At 42.1% G+C, this 19437-nt stretch overlaps 1 protein-coding gene across 9 annotated transcripts in view; it reads right to left on the bottom strand.

The window, feature by feature from the left end:
• Positions 1 to 576: 576 nt before the first annotated feature.
• The window catches only part of epb41l3b (erythrocyte membrane protein band 4.1-like 3b), a 47319-nt gene continuing 28458 nt past the window's right edge, over positions 577 to 19437 (bottom strand). For 3 of the 9 annotated variants that reach the window (XM_057332948.1, XM_057332946.1, XM_057332947.1), the window contains 16 exons: positions 18261 to 18479; positions 14881 to 14968; positions 12026 to 12070; positions 11520 to 11672; positions 11303 to 11400; positions 9665 to 9840; positions 9421 to 9578; positions 8638 to 9198; positions 8359 to 8409; positions 6845 to 6880; positions 6390 to 6458; positions 5243 to 5329; positions 5059 to 5157; positions 4862 to 4942; positions 3795 to 3896; positions 577 to 1660 (listed from right to left, as the gene is read on the bottom strand). In XM_057332948.1, the coding sequence (XP_057188931.1) occupies positions 1655 to 1660; positions 3795 to 3896; positions 4862 to 4942; positions 5059 to 5157; positions 5243 to 5329; positions 6390 to 6458; positions 6845 to 6880; positions 8359 to 8409; positions 8638 to 9198; positions 9421 to 9578; positions 9665 to 9840; positions 11303 to 11400; positions 11520 to 11672; positions 12026 to 12070; positions 14881 to 14968; positions 18261 to 18479 (2029 nt within the window). In that variant the 3' untranslated portion in view covers positions 577 to 1654. The remainder of the gene's footprint in view (positions 1661 to 3794; positions 3897 to 4861; positions 4943 to 5058; positions 5158 to 5242; positions 5330 to 6389; positions 6459 to 6844; positions 6881 to 8358; positions 8410 to 8637; positions 9199 to 9420; positions 9579 to 9664; positions 9841 to 11302; positions 11401 to 11519; positions 11673 to 12025; positions 12071 to 14880; positions 14969 to 18260; positions 18480 to 19437) is intronic. The other 6 variants (XM_057332951.1, XM_057332952.1, XM_057332949.1 and 3 more) reach the window with 6 other exon arrangements.

Raw genomic sequence — 19437 nt, 5'->3', positions numbered from 1 at the left:
GCAGTGATGCTGCGCCTACCTCCAAACATCATTTCATTCTCACTCTTCAGTTCACACTGATGTCTCTCATGACTGATCATTTATTATAGTGCGTGTAGTTATTAGGTGCCATTTATATCACCACGAATACCAGTTTATCTACAGGCACTGCAGTGAGAGCTGGTTACGTTTCAAGTGTGCTATTAGTATACTTCTTTGAAAGTATAATGAAGTATTCTTAGAATACTTGGCTTCTAGTTGTACTCCATTGTGTGCTTTTATCAGCTATAAAATGTGCTAGAATTTTTCAACTAGTACACCATCAGTGTAGATACACTTCAAAGATGCAAATCAGGTGAAAATCCACACACACACACACTCGTTTAAAAGAATTAAAGAAAGTAAGTGAATGCTGACCTTGAAACAGAAACTCTGTTCCGCTCATCACACGAGGAGACGGATGAGCACGGGCGGAGATGCTGACGGTGGGGTGTTTACAGAATAACGATGATAATCTAATGCCCCATGCAGGAATATACATCAGATTACGGTTTAGACTGAACGTCAAAATCAACAATCAAATGAGCAAAAAACAAATTGTGCAGATTTCAACAATATTTTATTCCAAAATACAAACAAGAAATCACACGGCTGAATTCTCACTGTGTGGATGTCACATTTTCTGTGTGTGTGTGTGTGGGTCAGGTTTAGCATGAACGGTATGACAGGTCAAAGGTCAAGACAGATTTCTATTTCAAACACGCGTGTGTGTTAGTACCAAAGCTCACCCGGCTCATTCTCTGACCACAGTGCCAAAAATAAACCTTTATGAGTTACAAAATTACTAAAAGCCCTTAAAATCACTCCTCGACACTCTTATCCGTTAACACACAGCAGAACCGTGAAACAACCACTGTGATCAAACACTTTCAAGTAGAAATCATCTGAAAAGAAAACTTGTTTAAGCTTCAATACTTCAAATAGTGTAATAATGGTCTTAAAAACAACGGATATGTTCACCTGATATTTGACCGCAGTAGCCACGGCATCATGATGGCACATCGTTTTATACGTTTCTTGATATTTTATTAATGAAACTGAATGTTGCGAGACACATTGCGAATTGTCTAGTTTCATTCCAAAATCCAAACAAAGACATAAAATAATATCTGTGCACAGACGTACTATTCAAATGAGTCAAATTATATTTGAATGCAGAAAATTAGGCCTCAAACTCTCAATAACTGTAATACAAAATCCTCTTTAGCTCATTACCTGTCATGTGAAAAACATCAAAACATAATTAGAACATCACAGCACAGTTAGGGTTTGATTTATGCAAATGTCAATCAAAACAAGGATGATGGAAATGAAAGTAAAAGGATTCATTACAGTAAAGAGAATTTGAATCTCTGCAAAATATAATTGGTATTTGTTCTCTTTATATTGTGTTTACACGAGACGCGCTGACTATAAATACACTCTACAGGCTAAAAATCAAACACTTGAAATCAATGTGATAAATCAGATCTTTTAAGGCAGTCAAAGATGTTTTTTGTTGGCTTGCAATCGTCTGACCGCAGGTCTCTGCTCTCCCCGTGATGTGATTGGCAGATGAGTGACCTCTCGTGTCGTCTGAGGTCAAAGGTCCTGATGGAACTGTCCTGTCTGGACATTACTCCTAAACACCGCAAACACAGAAAGATGAATCAGTTCAAGAGTTTTTACAGGGCTGATGTAATATGATTATGAAAACATGAGCCAGTGAGATGAGACGTGAGCGGTGTGATGGACTAACATGCCAGAGCGACAGAGAAACATGAAGTCATGTACGAAACCCCCCCCCCATGAGAGTTTAGCGTCTCAGCTGTTCATCACCGAGAACGTCTCTCTGTCAATCCCACGAACACACGGGTCATTCTGAAGACGGACACTACATGACTTCATGAACACATCTGCATAAAACGCATTGTGTTTGTTCTGCAAGCTCCTAACACACAACACGTGACAGTCACACAAGAGTCACAGACTGATGCTGAAAGGGATTCTGGGTACAGACGGTCTCATAATCAATGCAGACAGATCATATAAAATGATGACTGATGATCTCAAGCAGTCGTAAACGTTCATCAGCTGTTAATGTTGAGACTGTCTGATGCTTTTGCTGTTGAACTTCACTCTCTTGAATCACAGAATCATGTAGATTAGATGGCAACAGTTTTAAACAGGTTGACCTCAACAGCCTGACACAAACACTTTCTCCAAATGCCGAGCCACAATATCTGAATAGATTTTTATACGATTAAACAACTGGTGTTATCCTCTAGACGTGCAGTACACTCATAACAACACAAGAATCTGTTGACTTGCTCTAAATGACCTCAAACAAACAGGAATATAAAGCCGTTGCTCTGTTGTTTTACTCAACATGATCTTTTCATGTCCATCATTACTGTTAAAATGTTCTGGCTTGTCTGATTTTCCCCATGAATAACAGCAGGCATTACACGAGTATCTACGGTTGAACATAATGTCTTCTGGTGTAAAATGAAAATTGTAAAAAGCGCTATATAAATAAAGTTGAGTTGAGTACCTATAGATATAAACACCTAGATGCCGCATTCAAGCGCTCAAGGCACGTAGACGCGTCGGCCATCTTGGAACGGTCCACTGACGTCATTCCCAGTTTGCTAGAATGCCACAACACTGCAAATTTTTTATTTCCGAAAAATGGGACGCCCTTTGGTTGTTGTCATGTGTTGGTGTAGCAAATATAATGTTTGAGTTTACACAAGGACAAATATGTTTTCATAATCATGCACCGTCAGCTTGCTCTTGAGTGTTAACGGACCGGCTTGCGCAGGGTTGCCAGATCTGTGAAACAAAATCCTTCATCACGAGTCTAACGTTCCTACTCCAAGTAACAGAACTTAAGGCTAAAACACACTACAAGACTTTTGCCCAGATTTTCAGTCTGCACTTGTTGCAGGAAGTCTGTGCCAGTGTGCCGATTTGATCAGTAAGTGTGTTTCTATCTGAAACTGTCAAAAAGTCTGCAAGTGTACGATGTCTAGTTTAAAACAAATCTGTTCAGATTTTGTAGTCTTGTAGTGTATTCCAGCCATTAACATTCATAAATAAAAGCATCTGAAGAAGATTGACAGCTCCTAACCCGTGGAGAAAACAAAAAGGGAGCAAAAGTTACAATGTAACCCAATTCCACAGGAATTGGCAACACAGACCGGCTCGCACCGTTCCAATATGGCGGACGACCTTCATATAGCGGCCCAAAGAAACTGATGCTAATGTGGCATCTAGTTATTTACACACAGCACAATCGTGTCAAATTAACAAATTATTTAAAAAGGTGGAATTAACACTCACAGTGTATACAGGACATAATCCACACCTCGACAGTGTGGATTATATATACAGTGTTAATTTGACACAGTTGTGCTGTGTGTAAATAACTAGATTGGGAGTGTTAATTTGACCTTTTTTAACACTGGCGATTTTGCTGTGTATGTATGGTTTTCCCACAACAGATGACATCAGTTTTCTTTACTTGAACTTGTTAGTAAGGAAAGCATTGTTGTAGCACTGAAGAGATTTACAGCCAGCCGTAGCAGTTTTGATGTTACAAGTCAAAGCAAAATCCTGAAAGAGTTTTCAGAAGTGATATGCATCTTCTCTACTGCACGCGTGGGTTAAGCTCGCTCTCAACGTGCTCAGCAAACATGAAAGCATCAGTCAGTTTCACTCATATAACCCAGAAGAGCTTGAGTCATGCAGAGATGAGAAACACCTGCGCTTACCTGCGCTTCGGCCGAGAGCTCAGTCTCTTTATGAACCACCACTTTAGTCACAGACATGTCAGGATGCTGCTCTTTAACATCTTTAATAGCCTGAGCCAGAACCTGAGACGCAAACCCAACCAACACCGACACCACCGTCATCATCAGCAGCATCATCCCACAACCCACACACAAATCATCAAAGCATCTGAGCGCATTCTACAAACACACAGATCATAGATCAAGACCACTAACACAGACACGAAACACCTCCATTATCATCAGTGAGTGATGACATCTTTTAGCATGTGATGTGATTCTAAGAATAAAACCGGTTCAACTCGTCAAACACTTCATCACTCTCGTGTTCTGTTTGAGTGAAAAAAAAACGCGCGGAAAACCCAAGGTTCTTTCTCCCTTCACGCCTAGAAAAACATTTAAAACAACAAACATGCGCGTGGAAAGACGGGAAATGTGAGTCGGGCCCAGTAAAGGTCTTGATGAAGATCTTTAGTTTGTTCTGCTCAATGAATCACACTAAACCGTAATAATAACGCTAGCTGTCAAGTTCATCTGTAATTGTGTTTATTTTGCTTCAGTGAATGGAAATGAAAATTTGAGTTTAAGTTCAACTGAAGTGAATTTCAATTGTGCTCTTCGTTTTTTCAAAGCTGTCACTGGATCAGCTCCTGAATATCTCCGTCAGATTTCTGAGGTCTTCTGGACAAAGACTGTTGATGGTCACGAGATCCAGGTTTAAGTTGAGAGGTTGAGAGGCCAAAAGGGATTTCATCAGAATCTGAACGTAAATCCAAGTTAAAAACGCATCTTTTGTCACAGGCATATAACTGTTCCTAAAGCTTTCGAGTCCTCGTCATTTATTCCTGTTTTGCATTGCGGTCTTCATTCCATATATTTACTTTTGATGCTAATTTGAGTATGATGTTGTGCTTTATAAATAAATGTGGATTTGATTATTAATCAGGGTTGTTGTCAGTATCAGTATATTGTGGCTTCTTCAGTGTCACTAAACCGATCCCAGAACAGTTGAATATTTAAGGTCCCTGTGTGTCTGAAGATGACTTTACCTGATCGTGATCCATGTCTGCGTCTCCTGTGATAACAATTCTCTTTTCGATGCGTGTTTCTGATATCCCGTCCTTCGCCGTCTGACACACGGAGAGAAAACACCACACGAGTTGATAGAAAATACCTTGTAAAACACTAATGCGAACGGACAGTAAGACGTTGTTGGGCTGTTGTCAGGAGACGTGACGTCACAGACCTTTGTGATGTGTGTGGTGATGGTTGTGTTGTTGTTTTCTGATGTTATGGTCTGAGCGCTCATGAGAACTCCTGGACCCGAGTCTCCGCCGGCATCGGCCTGCACACAGACACAGACACAGACAGATGTGTGGCGCGTTATCGTCACCAGATTGAACATTCACACGTGTCCTGTGAGATGTTACCTCTGAGGATTCATATGTGATGGTCTTGGTCTCAGTGTGAACCACAGGAATGCCTTTCACTTGCTCATCCTGAGCGGCTTCCTCCGTCTGCAATCACATCAACATCATCTCAATCAGCACACGTCTCTTCATCAGACTATATGACGAGTGGAGAATGTGACGTCAGGGCTCAGGGTGGATATCGGATCAAAGGTCAACATCAGACACACGTGTGTGCGCAGTCACCGCGTGTCTCTCGTGATGATGCGGAAGACAAACATGCAGACGTGAAGTCAGAAAACACAAAACGCAGCAGCAAGAAACGGCGTGATATACTCACTTCGGTCTGTCATTCACACAACAGACATGTCATTTCATAAAACTCAGTCCAGCTGTTGACATGTGCAGATGTGTGTTCATGCGTGTGTCAGCGCAGTACATATAGAAACACACACACACACACACACACACACACACACACGAGATACACCAGATCTGTGCACTTCCTGTTTCACCTCCTCTACTTCCTGTGGAGACACGACTGACTGCTCGTCTTGGTGGTCTTCAGAGCTCACAGACTGCTCTTGAACATAAACGGACACTTCATCATCGTCATCATCATCATGTTGTTGATGGCTCATCGCCGGTCTCTCTTCCTTCTGATCCCAGCGTTTAGATTCCACAGCCGCCTGCTCCACTAACATGACTTGAACACATCTTCTGTCTGAAGCAGAACTTTCTCCTTCTGTCTGGACGCAGGAGCGTCTGCCCATCGCTATAGCCTCATTCAGAGCCAGCAGATATTTCTCTTTATCACCACGAGAGCGAGACAAAACGCTCTCAAGTCCACGCTGTGTCTTCGTCTCTCTCTCCTGACGGTCAGAAGCAGACGACTGCTCCTCTACCTCAACTACAGTCTGACACACCGAGGACTCGCTCGACATCCCGTTCTCTTCCTGACGATGGTCCTTTCCGTGGCGTAACACCATTTAGGAGCGTGAAGATTGTTGGCATAATAAATCAATATAAAGCCAATCCTTCCGTGATGTCTTTACTCTCATTTAATGAGCCAATAAGAATTCAATGAAAGATGACAAACTATAACACATCTCCAGATCAGCAGGGGTTAATCATTGACGACAGAAAAGAACACTTGTAATGAACTCACAGCATCAGTGTCAGGCTCCTGCTTCACTGAAACCTCCTCCGCTTCGTCAGCGCTCACCTCCTCGGACATCTACACACACAACACCACACAACACAACACAACACTGGGTTATCATGAGACAAATCAAGCACACCACACGGGAACGTGCAGAAATCATGCTCAACTAGCACACGCACACAGCCGGTGCGAGCGGTTCAGCTGTAATGCTTTTCATGCCTGATGATCCTCTGACCACACACTACAGTGTCTCATAAACCCATTCAGAGAAGAGACACTTCACAAGTCTGAGCATCAGTAAACTTGACGGATCACTGATAAAAGCCAAACACACAAGAGCTGATGATGATGTCACACACACAGAGCTGTGACATCATCACCAGCAGAACAATACTACATCACAATGTGAGGGTGATGATGGTGATGATCACAAGACATGATGAAAGAGAAGATTATACCTGTGTCTTCATCTCACAGTCGTCCTCAAGGTCTGACTACAATCAGCACAGAGCGTCACACACACGCACACGCACACACACACACACACACACACACACACACACACACTCGTGTTAACACTTCACATTCAAACAGAGGCTGAGGAGAAGGTTTATACAGTACAGCTGGTAAAAGTTCATTCTGATCCTAATGTCATGAAGCCTTCACAAAACATCTGTACAGTTGTGTAACTGGTAAGAAGGCACAAACACATTCACACACACACACACACACACACGCACGCACGCACGCACACACACACAGGCACACGCAGACACATACACAAAAGCACACAAACGCACACACACACACAAACAAAAGCATGCACACGCACACAAACAAGCATGTACGCACATACACGCACAAACACACACGCACACAAATGCACACCCACCCACCCATGTACAGGCACACAAACAAAAGCATGCACACAAACACACACACACACCCATGCAGGCGCACAAACACGTACCTACTATGGATGCCACAATACTCCATATAATATTGAACCGTTGGCTACGGCCTCCACGCTTCAATACGTGTAAGTGAATTGTGGTTTTCCGGTTTGCGTTTAAATGATTTCCGTGCGCTTAATTCCACTGTGAACTGGCTCTGTCCGTGTTTGTCTGTACTTCTGTGCGCTGAGCTAGAGAAACGCATCCCCACCAGTAATATGTAATGGCGAGTGGTGGTCGGGCGGTGAAGCGAGACTGCCTGCAACACGAGAAGCAATGTGCTGTGGAGTATAATGCTGACGAACAGACGCGGGCTGACTTCATTGGAAGACCGTTGTACTAAAGTGATCATGTCCGAATTTGGCACATCAAGAATGTATTTTTGCACTGCGCAGAGAGAGCGTCTAGGGCACCAACATGCCAAAGTCCCTTTAATGAAAGTCCTGTCGGACAGTTATTTACGTCATAGCAAGAGCGCCTCCAGGCAGCTGTTCAGCATTGCATTTCTTCACATTTATTGCAATGGCAGTGACGCACCTTGTTAATATATGATCTTCGGCCTTTCCCATTGAGCGCAAGTTTACTTCCATTACAGCAATCGCACGTTTTGCATCACGTCATTTGAAATAATCTGATTCGCAAAACCTCCAAGAAGCTTATTTTACTGGCATGTTGAAGAACCGTAAACCAAAAACTGCTGTGAGCTGCCAGTGTAAATCTTTACATTTATTCAGTACACCAGGAATTTGTACAAGTTGATTTTTGCTTAAAGATAATAAAATAAGTCAAGTAAAATAAAGAGAATTTCAGTAAAATAGTTCTTTTTCTTCTTAACTTTTTACTGTGCCTGTCACATGAGCATGGAACAATGAAAAAACACATTATGTGCCGAAGCCATCAGAACCGAACCGAAAACCGTGGCCATAAACCGAGGTTCGTATTGAACCGTGGGTGAGCTGTATTGTTGCATCCCTAGTACGTACATACGCACGGACACAAACACACACACACGCACAGACCTCAGTTGCAGTGTCGTCATCACAAGCAAAGTCAGTTTGATCGCTGTCTGTCTGTAATCCAGGAACGTTTCCGCAACATTGCAGCAATAAAAGAAGGAAAGGTTTGGTTGAGACGTCATGACGTCACTCAGACTGTGATGATGGAGGCGATGAACATCACGTGAAGATGTGACTCAACACAAAGAAGAGATATGAATCTATGAACTCATCTTCACACGCATTCACTCTCTCCAAACACTGATGATGAGAAGAACCTGAGCCAAGTCAGATGACACACACCTCCTCATCCGAGCTGTCCTGAAAACTCTGCGTGAGAGACGTGCTCAGCGCTGCCGCTTTGGGTTCCAGATAACACAGACACAGCGCCAGCGGGAAGGAAAGCGTGAGGGCGTACGGGACGGAGAAGGACGTGGACAGCAGGAAGAAGAAGATGAAGAGGAAGCAGGGAATGAGAGAGGGAGATTTAATGGGCATGAAGTGATGTAGACTCTTGGGCAGGAAGCGCAGCTCCGTCAGGTCGGGGAACGACAGGTAGCCGTCGTCGTCCAGGAGCGAGGAGAGGTCGGGCAGATGCAGAGAGAAAGAGAAGAGCGTGCCGCGCTTCTGATCCAGCCTCTGTTTACGGGCGGACAGCAGGAGCGCTCGCTCCTCCAGCAGAGCCGCTCTACGATCCGCCCGGGCCTGTCGCCGTCGGCAACCCGCCGTGGTTTTGACCGGGCTGACGGAGGCGGCGCGCTGACGACTGCTTCCCCTGCGTCTCCGCCGGACCTTGGTGGATGAGACGGGAGAGGACGGGAGGGAGAGTTCGGAGCCCAACGGACCGGATGAGTACACACGCGACTGATGATGATGATGATGTGTGTGAGAAACAGAACGAGGGTGTGAAGGGAAACATGAAACACGTGCCATGTGTGATCGGAAAAAGAACAGAAGAACAGTTCAGTGTACACCAAATCCTTCATCTGTACAGAGGACGACATCCCAGAATGCACTGCGTTCTGAAAGTCCAAACAAGCGAAACACAGCTGACGGGAACGCAATCAAACGACAACACACTGTTACCTTGGTGACAGAAGTGGGCGGGGCTTGTTCCGATTCCTCAGGGCTCGTTATGTTCTCCTCCACAGAGTTCAGTTCATTGGCGTTCTTCTCCGGGGTTTCCGCGGCGATGAGGTCGTCCTCAGCATCGGGAGGATTGTCGCGGTTGACCGTCGCCGGTGCTGATGACAGAAAACATGGTTCATCAGTCACACTTTTCATTGGAGGCGACGGGTCACATGATGCTCGTGTCGTCGTGACGGAATACCGCTGTCCATGCCGAGGGCCACCGTGTGTCGTCTGCTGCTCGTGCGCTGAAACTGAGGAGCGACGCGTGCGATCTGAGCGCTGGCTCGACGCGTCTGAGCTTGAGTTCGGCCGCTGTAACGAAACTTTGAGCCCAGCGACAGGAACTTTTTTGGAGGGGCTTCAGGAGACACCAGCCTGAAGAACATCATCACAACATCATCATCCATCTACAAAATGTGTATGGCAATATTTCTCTCGCTGACCCTAAGGCCGCGTTTACACCGCATGTATCAAGTGACCCAATTCCGATTTTCCCCTCCAATGTGGCACAGATCGGATATGACCCATGACCGTGTAAGCAGGAAAAAAGCACATGGATTCCGATATTTTCAGATCGGTTTCAGGCCTCAGTCAGATGTGGAAATAAATCTGATATGAATCGGACACGTGCCGTTGCGTCTGCCATGTAAGCGGACAGATCGGATATCCACCCGTCATTGTGTTGTGCATCATTAATTCCTTACAAACAGAGCGATGATCCCGGAAAATTGTTATACAACTGCCAGGAAACAAGCGAGTTTGGCAATTATTCGAAAACTAAAATAGTTTTTTTCTCTATTTAGCTAAAACATGCATGAATGCATCTACGTCCTAATCATCAAACTGAATCTTTACTTTACTTTTAACAGGCTTCACATTTACTGATTTTTCCTCAACAAAAACATTATAAACCGCATGAACATTATGATGATACACCGACCAAAGTGTCTATATTGTCTTTGTAATATTAAATGCAGTCTGCTTTATTAAGCGGTTCTTCGTTCGGTCTGCGCGAGCTTGTTCAAAAAATCGAAATGATAAAAAACGTTCTCAGACTTTAAAAAAACATTAAAGATTAAGTCATTTTTGAGCACGTCATATAAATGAAAAATCCTGTGCCTTTTATATTGCAGTGGCAAAAAAGTAAAAGGTATTTAAGTTAAATAAAAAACAACAATAAATGCTACATAATAATAACCCAAACAATATAGCTTATTTAGCCCTATTTGGCTAAATATAAGAGGAAAGCGGCAATAAAAGCAAACCGCACTATTGAGCCACCTAAAAACACAGCCAGGGAAATTCCGTCACCTCTTGACAGCCCTACAGTCACGATTAAAACATCTGCACATGACATGACATGACAGTACATTATCACGTGTCTTTATGTGAGCGGCGCACTGGGGGACAAATCCTGCGTTCACTTTCCCAGATCTCTTAAATAAGCGGCGGTGGCGAATGACGTGGTCAGTACGTCTACCTCGGGTTGTTTCGCCACGTGCAGCGTAAATGCAGATATCGGATATGTGTCACTTTTAAAAGAAGATGTAAGCGGGTCGTCAAAGAAATCGGATATAGTCACAAAAACGGAATTGAGCATCAAGAACTGCAGTGTAAATGCGGCCTAAGATCCTTCATAAATCTGTTATGTTTATTTATTATTAAATATGTTTTTACATGTCTTGTTCTTGCTGAACCGATTCCTTATTAGAAATAAAACATTTGAAGGGTGTGATTTGTTAGGATAACACAACATTTATTTCACGTTACGACACACTGATGGCAAATAAAAGCACCGTTTTTATTCACAAAAAAACAAGATTTCTCTCCCTCTCACCTGAAGAAGGTGTGATGCTCCACACAGACTTTCCAGAGTCTCTTCGCTGCTCTGTGATTGGGCAGTTTAAATCCGATCGTGCTCTCAAACTGTTCAAGCTAAATCAGAAGATGATTGTTTTCAGAACTTCACAAGTCACGTCACCATCAGATTTATTAGAAAGTGTCCGTCAGTGAACGATGATGTTCAGGTTTTCTCATTCAAACACGGATCTCACCTCTCCCGGCCGGACTTTGATGTAGAAGTTGTTCCTCTTGTAGGAGATCTTGAGGATTTTCGGCCAGGCGAAGCGGTTGATGCGCAGTTTATCTCTGTAGATGAGGAGACCGCTGGAACACACTCCCAGCATAATCTCCACCCCCTCTGAATCCTGAACCAATCACAAATCAATACATCATTGCTGGACAACAACACAACACACGGACACGCGCGCCGTCGGCATGACTCAGCCGGAAAAACGTGACATCATCAATTCTCTGCAGTGAGTTTTCATGCGTTTGTTTGAGATGATGAGATGAAACAAAGAGACAGAAGATGCACGAGCGACACGCACACACACTGCAGCGCAGCACACAGCGTCTGCATCCAGACATAGAAACCTTCATTATCTGCTACAGTGCAGTCACACACACACACAACATCCAAACACACGTGTCAACAAACACCTATGAAACAATCAAACGACACACGCGTGCAGAGAGCCGCATCAGCGCAGCATCTTACCTTCTCCTGCAGAGCTGCAAAGAGCTCAAGCAATCGGCCAACCAGCTGTCAGAGTGGAGGAGGGGTGAGAGACAGACAGACAGACAGAGAGAGAGAGAGAGAGAGAGAGAGAGAGAGAGAGAGAGAATTGTGTTGTGCTGCAAGAACCAATCAGAATCAAGCTCTTGAATGAGCATTAACCGCAATGAGAGAGAGAGATAGAGAGAGAGAGAGAGAGAGAGTGAGAGAGAGAGAGACAGAGAGAGAGAGAAAATTGTGTTGTTCTGCAAGAGCCAATCAGAATCAAGCTCTTGAATGAGCATTAACCGCAATGAGAGAGAGAGATAGAGAGAGAGAGAGAGAGAGAGTGAGAGAGAGAGAGACAGAGAGAGAGAGAAAATTGTGTTGTTCTGCAAGAGCCAATCAGAATCAAGCTCTTGAATGAGCATTAACCGCAATGAGAGAGAGAGAGAGAGAGAGTGAGAGAGAATTGTGTTGGGCTGCAGAAGCCAATCAGAATCTAGGATATAGAATGAGCATCAACAACACTGAGTGGGTGAGAGAGAGTCTGATGCGTCCAGACACACACAGACATGCGCTGGACAAGTGTTTTATTCGAGATGTATAGAAGCATTGAGACATTCATCACAGTCACAGGTCATGATGAGGAAACACACAGCCTCTCGTGTCATGAAGGTTTGAATAGAACAACAACAGCAGAAGAAAGCTGATGATGAGAGGAGCAACACTACACAAGACAAAACACACATCAAACACAATACAGAGCACACACACTTCAAACATACACATACATGCAGAGCCGATCCTTCCTATACACAGACTACGCAGGTTGCATAGGGCCCCTGCACCACCAGGGGCCCCCTTGAGTACCACAATAAAAACAATATTGTAAACTAGACGCTGTTTTCATAACTTGCGAATTCAACTTTAGAGGAATCATTTGGAAATTTCCTTTTTAATACTTAATTTATTTAATTACGGTTACATCAGGGCTCTAGACTGCGACTAAATGGTCGCATTTTGCGACTATTTTTCCTGCCAGTGCGCCAAGTTTTTCTTAATGTCAAACTGATCAATATATAATTTTTGCGTATTATAAATGTAATGCGCAGAAATGTTATATTGCGCAAGCGGCGCATTCACGACCTCATTTTCGTCTCCCCTCCTTCAACCATTCACTTATCTATCTGTGGCCCCACCCCCAAAGACGTAACTGGAGGGTAAAAGGCGAAGGACCGAAAGAGCAGACGAGTGAAGCGCTCAATCTCGCAACTGAAATAAATATGCAGAATACAAGAATTTCCCCTGCTAAGGTACAAAATAGCAAAGATAAGGATTTTAAGTATTGTATGCGTGTGAAGCTAATGCAGGAAACACGTGTTTAAACTTTAAGCACTAAACTATTGTATAAAGATCTCTAACAATACTGCAAAGCATACAAAACGGTATACATCACGCTACATACTATTTATTTGTGAGTCGCTATTGATAGAAACCAAACGTGTATCAATGCAGCTTTCATGAAGAATAATCACTAAAAGCCTTCAGGTCTCGCGGGTTGTTTGAGATGCGCGCGCCCAGAGAGTCAGAGCACAAAATACTAAACGGAGTTCTCTTTCACACATTCTTACTCTGAAACGGACATATTAACACAAGATAACCTAAAAATTCCCATATTAACAAGAAACCCTGTAAAGGTATTCAGTTTGTTTCGTGACCAAACAGTTGGGAAACAAAACGTGTGCTCCAGTATATTGCGCGAGCGCTTAAAGGGGCAGCAGCATAATAAAGATCTCTGTTTATAATGTTCATCAAACAACAACGGACGGGCCCAAAAACACTCACTGATATTAAAGGAATTGTGTTCTCTTATAGGAGTCGTTCACAACAAATAAAGGAAGAAAGTAGCTTTAAGAAAGTGTTGAAAGAGAGTTTACATATACAATAAAAATAATTCAATCATAAACAATGATTTGTATTAATTTGTTATTGATTTATTAATGTATTAAACACATTTGAGGTTTAAGTGATTCTTTTTTCTTATCTCACCCCACGACTCTGGTGCTATCAAATGAAGGGCTGGTGCCACCATCTGAATAACACTCTCTCAAGTGTTAGTCTAGAGCCCTGTTACATACTGGGATATCATGCAGTGGGCGGCAGGTAATGACATGCGCATAATGTGCTGCCATGCGTCTTTACAAATGACCATGGCTTTAAAACGGAGCTATCCGTCTGGAGCAGAAAAAAATGGCAACCACATAAAGCAAAGAAACAAGAAGGCATTTGTTTTTGTACTATTATAAAAAGTCTTATTTAGTTTTGCCAAATTATGCAATTTGCCCATGATAATATGTCACTTGAAATATGTAAATATGTCACATTTGTCCAATCACATTTAGAGAATTATTGATGTTTTTTCGTATGCTTAGCTGTCTTGAGTAAACTGTATTTATCATGCTTTGTTTTTATTAGTAAATCACTCATTTGGTTTGTAAAAACAGTGTTTGCGGGTTTAGTTTTTTTTTACATCTGGATGGTTCCAGAGCCACGTGTTTCGTCAATCAAAACTTGAATGACATGTTATACCTAATTGTTCTTACTGTCAGTGTAATGTTTTTTTGTCTTTCAGTCTTTATTTGTTCAAGTGTGTTAATAGATTTTTTGATAGTTTTCAGTAATGTTTATATCTCATTTTAATTGTTTTTACAAGGGCACCTCACAAGATTGCTTATCAAACACCACATGACCTTTAGTTCTCTTCTGGAGATAAACAACACATAAATGTTGTTCGGCCCCAGACGTCTAGGATCGGCACTGTATACATGCACAAACTCTTAACACACAAGTCATACCTTAGCATGATGTAGATCGACCCCGTACATAGAGAGTTTCTTCGCATTTTCCAGGAAAAGCATCTCAGCCTCAGCCGGTGTCATACCTCTACAACACACACACACACACACGCACACGCACACACACACACACAAACATACACTCAAGAATAAATGCTGCAAAATAAACCTTTAATAAATACTACTAAATAAACCTTTAACACAACACACACACACACACAAATAAATACTGCTAAATAAACCTTTAACACAACACACACACACAAATAAATACTGCTAAATAAACCTTTAACACAAAATAAATACTATGGGAGTCAATGGGGATGAGATCTGTTTGGTTACACTAAAAAACAACCAATAGAATCTACTCAATAAAATGTTGGTAACAATTTGCACTCGCCTTGTTAGAGTACATTCTATCCTTTAGGGCAGTGGTTCCCAACCTTTATTATCTCACGGCCCACACAACCAAACACAAATGTTTCCACGGCCCACTGCTATTTTGTTAATGAACCCGCTATTTGTGTCGTGTTGGTAATTGAGTACTCAGAAGCATTACTGTTACCTGTCTTTATTGAATGAACTGGTAATTAATTGAATAAACATAAAATATACATAACAAGTCACCAAGCCCCATGAGACTCGGGTTGACACTTCTTAAGTGAACGGAAAACCAAATCCAGGCAGAGGTCGGCAGCGGGTAGACCATCAGCGGAGCAATCAGTCAGAGGGAACAGGAAAAGCAGGGTTGAGTCGTCACAGTCAAAACCGGCAAAGAAGAGAACTGGAGCACTGAACAAAGCAAGATTAGAGTCAGGCGCGAGTGACAAGCGCAAATCGAAAGCACGTACAGAGCGAACAACCAAGANTCAAAACACCACCACAACTAAATACTGCTAAATAAACTTAATCAATCACTGGCAAATTAGAATTACACTGATCTCCAACTCTTAAGTTTTTATGTCTATAAACACCACACAACACAAAACTATTAATATCTCTCTCACTAAATAGAACCTTTAAACAACACAGCCACCATATATATTAACTAATCGATCTACTAACTACTCCATAAACACAACACACACATTCAATTAAATTACTGCTAAAATGAACACTTTAACACAACACATCACAGAGACAATAGAAATCACTCTGCAAAACTACTATCGATAACACAAACACACAATACACACATATAAGATACTCGCTATCGCTCTCATGAGACTTTTATCACCTTGAAAAAACAACAAATGAAATACAGCTAAAATATCCTTTACACATACAACGCAAAAGTATAAATTTTGTAAATATATATTTTAAGTACCTAACACCATCACGAATTTTAAACTTACTGCATAAATAAACCGTCTAACAACACACACCAACAATTAATTTTTCAACTGCTAAATAAACCTTTTAAAAACACACACACCATAATTATATCAAATACTGACAAATAAACTTTATACACAAACAACACCACGCACAAAATATCAATGACTAAATAACTTGTAACAACAACACACACACACACACACGCACACGCACACACACACACACAAACATACACTCAAGAATAAATGCTGCAAAATAAACCTTTAATAAATACTACTAAATAAACCTTTAAACACAACACACACACACAAATAAATACTGCAAATAAACCTTACAATACAGCACACACACGCACAGCACATCACACACAAATAAATACTGCTAAATAAACCTTTAACACAAAGCTAAACTGATAACAAAAAATCACTTAACAATCAGACATCATAAACAATCATAGGCTAAATCTATGTCACTCACCTAATGCGAAGGTTGATGTTGTTTAGCATTTACTAAGCGCTGTATGTCGGGCTGGAGTGAAGAAAGTTGCAAGCGGAGATCAGGCTCGACGTTAAGCTTATTCCGGTATTTTGTCTTGAGTGCCACCAATGCAGAAAATCCAGCTTCGCATAAGTATGTTGTCGGAAATGGCATCAGAAACCTCAGAGCTTTGTCAGAAAGATCAGGATACTCAGAGAGAGAATCCAAAAATCAGTCAAAGATTTTTGAGAAAACGTTCATTTTAAAGCACTGTCACAAGATAAGTCAATGAGGCTGTCATGCTCTTTTGCACTTAAACTTGTGACGGATCCCTCACACAAGCTTGCAAAAGGATTTTCCATCCAGGTTACTGGTACACTTTAAGTTTGTTCTCAAAAAACTCAATAGGCTTGGACGCATATTCGCCATGTTTTGTCTCCAAGTGTCGTTGTAGTTTGTTTGGTTTCAATGCTTCATTTGACAAGACTTCTGTGCATACAGCACAGAGCGGTAGCTGCTCGTTCTCCGTTCCCACACATGTGAAACCTAGCGCTAGGTAGTCACTACTGTATTTTCTTCGTTTAGGTTTATTTTGAGTCTTTTCAGTGTCATGCTTACTTGTAGATGAAGAAACGTCTGTATTTGTCCTTTTCAGCGATCCCGTTGACAACCATTTATCCATGTTTAAATCTACTGTAGCATGTATGCAGCAGAAATGTGTAAGATAAATTGGCGGGTTGTTAATACACCAATCAGTGAGCTCCAATAGTGAACGCATAGTAACAGTTTATTATTTATTTCTTGTTATTTAATTATATTTCTCAAATTATATTTAATCATGACTAGACATTTTTACATATTAACAATAGTATTTCTATGAATAATTGGCGGCCCCCCTGCAATACTTTTGCGGCCCACTAGGGGGCCGCGGCCCACAGGTTGAAAACCACTGCTTTAACACAACACACACACACAAATAAATACTGCAAAATAAACCTTTCACACAATACAAACACACGCACACGCACACGCACACGCACACTCACACACAAATAAATACTGCTAAATAAACCTTTAACACAATACAAACACACACACAGATGATCAAAGCCTCCAGTAAAGAACAGAATATACTGTATGTGCAAACAAACATTATTATCATCAAAGCACAGAAACCACAAGAAATCTTTATGCATTGTGTCACGCTCAGAGTTTAAGAAATCCTGTTCATAGAAACACATTTAACACACATTATTACAATGACTTATGAATAAAACCTTTGACTTTGAGACATGCAGTTGAACACTACAGTATAATATACTGTCAATAAACACAAGAAAAGTGTTTCACAATCTTCATGAACAGAGCAGTGCATTGTGTCCGTTGGATACGTGCTGAGCATCTGAGTGAGTCTTTGTGCGTTTGTTTAGACATTCACACTTAATGAATCCCCCCCACACACACAACAGGATGAATAAACACTAGGAGTGTCAAACTGAAGGTCTGAATGACTGAGAGTGTGTTTGATGAAATACAGTGAGAGATGTTGATGATGTGAATCTGACCTGTAGCTGCGGTGTAGCTCCATCACTTTCTCCTCCAGTTCTTTGGTCTGGTTTGGGGCTAAACGCACATCGCTGACATAACCAGACCCCTGAACATCAGAGTCATGATCTCCTAACTCAGCCTGAAGCGTGTAAGAGCCCAACAGAGCTTGAGTGGCAAAAGAACACGGTAATCGACCCGAGAGAACGTCATCCCTCAACTGAAGACACAAGAAGTACCTGAGAAACACACACACTCTATGAATACAACGCAACGTACTGTACAAAACCAACTTCATCTACTCTAATCAAGATCATGATCTGTCAATATAGAGCATTTCATCGGACGTGCACGCCTGACCCCCAGTTAACTTCCGGTCTGTGTTTGGCTAGTGTCTAATAATAGATCTATTTATATTTATTTCATTTACATTAACATTCATTTATATCATTATTGTATTGTATAATAAGTGTATTAAATAAACGATTTGTTGAATTTTGTGGTATGTTCGTTGTATTAAATCTATTGTTTGTGAATGTGTAGCGGAAGTTAAGGGCAGTTCACGAACACGCACAGTAATGTTTGTGTTGTCGCTTTGAAACTGTCTATTAGTATAAAGTGTAACTAAGTATTTTTATAAGAAGTAGATAAAAGTAGAGTGAAACAATACTTCCCTTTCTGTTGGTCTCTCGACGTTGTGTTGAACCGACAGATTGGGGTTTGTCTTGAGAACCTATCATCTTCTGAGTATTTTGAAAAGGCCAATGAAAATTGGCGAATGAAATTTGCATGCCGGACTCCTCCCCGGATGTCCGGGTATAAAAGGGAAGCCGGCGTGCTCATTCATTCACCTTTTGTTCTTTGGAGCCTACGCATCGATGAGCTACACAGCGATCTTTAGTGATCATTTTTCTGCTGGAATCTACGACGTGGTGCAGCGGATGGTCCCTTCCTGCAGTGACTCTCCCCTGGGCGTCTCGGCAGTTCCAGAGGTGTTCGAGCAAATTTCCTTTTCTAAAAGAGCTAAATTTCTCCAGCGTGGCTTGTCCCGCTGTTCTCATGGGTGCAACACACTCATCGAGGAGGGGGACGGACATGATGCCTGCTTCCAGTACGCTGGGGCAGACGTTGTGGATACGTCCTGCCCACACTGCGGGCGGTTGACGATTCAGACGTTGCGTCACGGGTGGCTGTGTT

The sequence above is a fragment of the Triplophysa rosa genome, linkage group LG5 (assembly GCF_024868665.1).
Source record: "Triplophysa rosa linkage group LG5, Trosa_1v2, whole genome shotgun sequence".
Classification (NCBI taxonomy): Eukaryota; Metazoa; Chordata; class Actinopteri; order Cypriniformes; family Nemacheilidae; genus Triplophysa; species Triplophysa rosa.
Note: the sequence above shows the minus strand (reverse complement) of the source record. Positions and strands in the feature narration are given on the sequence as shown.